General features: G+C 36.4%; 1 protein-coding gene across 14 annotated transcripts in view; it reads left to right on the top strand.

The window, feature by feature from the left end:
- The window catches only part of EPB41L2 (erythrocyte membrane protein band 4.1-like 2), a 135,206-nt gene that overhangs the window by 32,950 nt on the left and 96,194 nt on the right, over positions 1–6,062 (top strand). For all 14 annotated transcript variants that reach the window (XM_006778464.2, XM_015557804.1, XM_015557816.1 and 11 more), the window contains exon 2: positions 4,877–5,361. In XM_006778464.2, coding sequence (XP_006778527.1) covers positions 4,891–5,361 — 471 coding nt within the window. In that variant the 5' untranslated portion in view covers positions 4,877–4,890. The remainder of the gene's footprint in view (positions 1–4,876; positions 5,362–6,062) is intronic.

Below are 6,062 nucleotides of genomic sequence, written 5' to 3'. Positions count from 1 at the left end.
AAGAGTGTTTTTGGGATGACCTCATTACTTGTGGAGACTTTGCCTGGCACAGATCTCTTTCTTGACCTAATTCTGAATGGGAGCAGCAGGGGCTTGCTTTAGCACATAAGATTGTTAGCACTACTGGAATTGGACATTTTTGAAAATTATGCTGTGATTTTCAGACATGCCCCCTTCTCTTACACAGGGAATCTTACACTTTGATGAACTCTAAGATTTTTTTGTTTTGTTCTTATATATTGTTAGAATAAAGAATGAATGGTTTATCTCACTAGTATTAACTCAGATAATAGGTTTTTAAAAAATGAGCATCTGGAAAAAATTAGACATTTTGACAACCACGGCTCTTAGGTGTGAGGGCCATAAAATACAGTGAGGAGTAATAATTACCTGAGCTGGTTCTAAGTGTACTACCAGTTTCTTAGGGCTTATTTTCTACTGCTTGCCTCCTATAATATAATATGCAGAGGCCAATAGTAACTACAAGTAACTGAAACCCCTGGCTCAGTAGTTTGAGCCATAGGGGAGTATATTGTCTCACATAACAGGAAGTTCAAACATCCTGGCCATGTGTATGCAGCATACTGAGGGCTCAAGTCCTCTCCTCTGATTCTCTTGCCAGTGCCCTCTTCTATGTGTCTTTTTCCTCAGGCTTTCTCCTCCCGGGATTATCAAGGTGGCAGCAGCATTTCTTGCAGTCATATAAATAATGCTCCGAGGCGAAAGCAGGGCCTTCTCTTCCCTGTGGCCCCTTTAAGAGGGAGGAATCTTTTCCCAGAAGCTTACAACAGACTTTTTGCATGTCTTCTTAGCATGGGGAGAGGGACTACCATGATTCCTAGACCAGCTTCCATCGACACACATGTGGAAGAGAGGAAAGCTGAACAAAATTTGGGTTCTGTTAAAAAGGAGAAAGGATGGAGGATATACATGCTCTGAATGTAACCTGATCCTGCCTAGACTTGAACTAGCAAAGGCCTACCCTTCATATCTTTTGTATGTGTGGTTTTAATTTAAAGCAGATGCTAGCTTGTATCTTTTTTTTTTTTTAGCTTCTATCTTTATAGAAATATTTCTTCTCTCATAGATGTCCTTTATCTCTTTTAAGAAAACAAACAAACAAGTGATATAATTTATTATGAAAGTAACTAGGATAGGCAACATTGGATTATTTAAAAACGAATTCTTGTTTATTTTCATCATATAGATAATATAAACCAATAAATAGTCTCTTTGGAATGTATTTGTACTTGAATAGGGGATATAGTATTTTCTAGCCCATCTGACACTTAAGATAAACAAACATACTACTAGGGAGGAATTACTTGCAGTCTGCTCTGTCAGTCTGTTTTTGTTATTTCTTTTTCCTCTTTCCTCCCTTTCCTCCTCCTCCTTGTCACTCCTCTCCTCTTTTTACATGCTGGCTATACAGTATTTGAAAAGCATCACTCTTATTACTAGTATGTTCCAAGTAGAGTTAGGTGGCTGCTGAATCATTCCTATATTTCATTCACTGTCTTTGTTTTTCTACATTTAATGCTGTAAGGGAAGTTAGTAGGATATTAAAAAGACTGTCTGTTAGACTACAGGACATTTGGGGAGATGAACATAAGCAAGGGATTGTGGGTGTTAGCAGGTTGCTCTACATATCCTTTGCCACAATAATAGATGAAAATGACCAAACTGGAACTGTGCACACCTTGCCAATGTTATTTAGGTTTCTTATTTCTTGCACAATTTTGTTTATGTCTTTCTCAAAGTTCAGAGGAAAGCTTCTCTCCAACCTCTCACCATTTTTGAGGTTTAGAAAGGCATTCTTTCCCATTTTGTAAATATTGAGTCCCTAAATAATGGGCTGAGCACTATTGGCAGAAATTAAAGATCTCTTATTGCTCGTGATCTCAGCAGAGGATGGGAGCCACTCAGCTAGCGGCAGCACCCACCCTGTTCCCTGTGCAAGAATTTTAACAGGGAGGGTTCAGAGTAGCTGTGGTTCTCTCAAGGTCTTAAGGAAACATCTGGATCCAATAATTAGCATGAACCCGCTTGCTTGAAGTTCTTTGTATGTCTAGAGTTGTGTAACTGCTTCGTTTTGCTTGGTGTGGTACTCTGATAAAGGGCCAGTGTTTTCAGGAGGATAATGTTATAGGGTAGGAATGTTAGGTTAGTGCAGTGATGGCGAACCTTTTGAGCTCGGCGTGTCAGCATTTTGAAAAACCCTAACTTAACTCTGGTGCAGTGTCACATATAGAAATTTTTTGATATTTGCAACCATAGTAAAACAAAGACTTATATTTTTGATATTTATTTTATATATTTAAATGCCATTTAACAAAGAAAAATCAACCAAAAAATGAGTTCGCGTGTCACCTCTGACACGTGTGTCATAGGTTCTCCATCACTGGGTTAGTGGTAGAGACAGCACCTTGGAATTTACTTTCCTTTTTAAACACTAGAAAAAGAATGGTTTCACATAACAAGTCTCCTTACCTAACCAGTGCTGATCCTCTATTGATGTTGGTTTTCTGCTTGGTTGCATGTTTAAATGATGCATGCTTTTTCTCATGGAGCTGTTACAATAATTAACACTTTTTATCAATCTAGATGGAGTATGCCAGCGTGGTAATTGTGTCAAAACCACATGCTTCTCTAATGGGCTGGCTGTTCACAGCAATGTTCTTTTTGATTAAGGATAAGTAGAAAGGTCTTTAGTTACTATGTTATATAACTTACTAATGATGGATTTTAGGTATTTGTAATTAAAGCTTTTGGAATGAGCATTGTTAGAGTTTGGAAAACTATAGTTCTGGTTTTGTCTATGCCCATCTAGCTTTGTGATCTCAGGCAAATCTTCTAGTCTTTCTGAACCTCAGTTTCCTTGTTGATAAGATAAAGTGAGGGTCTTAAGGGTATTAGATTAGATCATTTTGCAACACTCACACAGTAAATATTTATCAGGTGCCTCTTATGTGCCAGTCTAGATGCTGGGAACACAGCAGTAAAAAAGAAGAAAGACCCCAGCCCTCTGGGGCTTTCATTTTAGTGGGAGGGGTTGCGTTCCACTGCAGGAGTTAGTGGGTGATGGAGTTTAAAGGCTTATCCATCTTCGAAACTCAGAGAGTTACAAGCATGATAATTATGGTGAATGGATGTGCTATAATCATGTTTTCTTGATGGTGGTAATTTGTTCAAGAAACCATCTTATCAACAAAGAAGGTAGTATTTATGTTTTAGCTGTGTTAATTTTTTGAAACTATTTTAAGAATGTACTTATTTACATATAATTACATCCATCCTTATTGTTGAGTATTTGCAATCCAATTAGCCATTTCCATTGTTGTTGTTTTTTTATCTTGTAACTTCCAGTTAGATGGGCAATACTGATCAACTCTGGGGTTCATTCTATTTTTTATTATTACATTTATTGAGGTAACAATGGTTGATAACATTATATAAATTTCAGGTATACAACTTTGCAATTCAATATCTGTTTACTCTATTGTGTGCTCATTTTTTTAAAATTGTTGGGTTTTGATATATTCTGGATACTAGACTCTTGTCAGTGCTTGACACAAGATGGCAAATAATATTTTAAAAAGCAATTATAATGCTCATACATGCTATAACCTGAATGATTTTTGAAAATGTGCTAAGTGAAAATGACACGTGTTGTATAATTTCATTTATTTTAAATGTACACAGTAGGCAAATCCATCAGGCTGAAAGTAGATTAGTGGTTGGTAGGGATGGTGGAGGGGGTAGAATGGAGAGTTACTATGAATGGATACAGAATTTCTTTTTGGGATGATGAAAATATTATAGAATTAGATAGTGGTGATGGTTGTACAACCTTATGAATATACTCAACACCATTAATTGTATAATTGAATAGGGTGAATATTATGGTCTGTGAATGATATTTCAATAAAGCTTTAAAAAGTGTATTTTATTTTTATATCTCTTGAAGATAGCTGGGAAATTTCCCATTGCCCCAGGTGGACATTTTAATCAGCGGTGAGAGAGGAGAGAACATTCTGTCTCTGCCGTGCCTGCCTGTTGGTTTTTGTCAGTGGTGCTGCTATGCTTTAAAAGTCCCTCTTTGCTTGTGTAGATAACCAGCTGCTTTCAGATTTAGTTTCAATTTTGTTTTCATTAGTTGTTACTGGATCAATTATTAGATGCTTTTTTTTCATGTCTTCATTTGGTTCTGATTAGGGGTCTGTAGATATTTTCTTGTAAACATATACACAAAACTATGTTTGCGATTGGGTGGGGTGGAGTTTTGGAGTTTTGGTTATAGTTTGAGTACCTTTCCCAGAAGACTGTCTTTTGCATTGGAAAAGTGATGGTGAATTATGGGATTTAATATTGAAACAAAAAAGTATGCATATTACAGATATAATTTTCTTGCTATTAAGCACTCAGTATTTAACAATATTTTTAATACCTAACATTTAGTTATAATGTGTGAAATTTCAGTGAAATGTGTCTCAGTACTTTCTAACATCAATAATACTTTGCATTATAGAATAAGGGATACTTAAAAATTGGATTTTGGGGTGAATTATTATTTATAGCTAGATGAAACCAAAGAAAATTAATTACACTCGAGCTCTTGATGATTTTAAGTTCTGTCTGTACAGAATCAGAATTAATTCCATTGTGATGCTTCTTTTGGTTCTTTGATTCTGTTAGAGAATTCTCAAAGTTAGAGTAGCAGTCTCCATTTTTCTCTTATGCTTATGAACCTTCTTTTTCTATGGGGTTTTAACCCCATATTTTTGCCATTCCCCTTCCCATCCTTTTTTATCCTGTCTCTTGCCTCTAACCTAGGAGAGGTTGTAAAAGACCTTTTTGTGATTTTTTTTGTTTATAGCATAAGCTGTGACCATGACTACTGAAGTTGGCTCCGCGTCTGAAGTGAAGAAGGAATCTGACCAGTTAGGAGCAGATGCAACCAAGGAGAAACCTAAAGAAGCAGCAGAAAATCAGCAGAATCAGTCATCTGATCTAGAGGAGGAAAAGGATTCCCAATCATCTCCTTCAGCTAAAAGCCAAAGTAGTACACAGCGCCAGAAGAGGCAGAAGGATCCATCTGAGAGTAGGGGCATTTCTCGATTCATACCCCCGTGGCTTAAGAAACAAAAGTCCTATAACTTAGTAGTGGCCAAAGATGGAGGAGATAAGAAAGAGCCTACCCAAGCTGTTGTGGAAGAGCAGGTTTTAGATAAAGAGGAATCTCTTCCTGAAGAAGAAAGGCAGGCCAAGGGTGATGCTGAGGAAGCAGCTCAGAGAAAACAACAGGTCATTAAAGTTGACATCGAGGAAGAGAAACCTTCAGTGAGCAGTCCTGAGGCACAGGTATGTTTGAGAAGCGATGGTGTGGAATGATAGCTTGATGGTATAGCCACATAACAAAAAGGGTTTGTTTGCTTTGAATCATTTATGGATCTCTTGCATTAAGATCCTGGTTTGACTTACTATATCTGGAATATGAGTCTTGGAGTGGTTTACCACAGCCTTCTCCTATTATTCCTTTTCAAAATTTCCAAAATAACAAAGAGAAAAAAAATACTATATATGCACACCATAAAAAAGTTTCTGTTTCTCTTAAGGTTCAACATGCTCTGAGAATCCTGTCACCTCTCCTTTTAAATAATATGTATTATTATTTAATATGTTATATGTAATAATATGTTATACCTCCTTGATTTGATTTATTTAAGTGTCCAGCGAGTAGGAAGAAATAGATTTCTATGTGTGTGCATTTTGGTTGTGTAATGAAACCTAGGTTTGCCATGGTGTGAGATTATAATTGGAGATTCTGTTTAAAATATTTAAATTGCAGTTGCCAGGATGTAGTTTATTTTACTCATTTAATGCTCAAATGGTCAATTTGGCAGAAATTGGCAGTGGATTGGGGGAAAGAGGATGTGGAGAAGTATTTTTTTCTAGCAAACATTTGAAGTCTTTTTAAATCTTATACAGTACTTGTAACAATCACCATTCTTACTAGGATTTCCTTTTAATGTGTTGTTTTCTGAAAATTGGTCAACTTTAGT

Source organism: Myotis davidii, unplaced genomic scaffold (assembly GCF_000327345.1).
Source record: "Myotis davidii unplaced genomic scaffold, ASM32734v1 scaffold147, whole genome shotgun sequence".
Classification (NCBI taxonomy): domain Eukaryota; kingdom Metazoa; phylum Chordata; class Mammalia; order Chiroptera; family Vespertilionidae; genus Myotis; species Myotis davidii.
The sequence above is the reverse complement of the archived record's forward strand: the minus strand, read 5'-3'. Positions and strand labels throughout refer to the sequence as shown.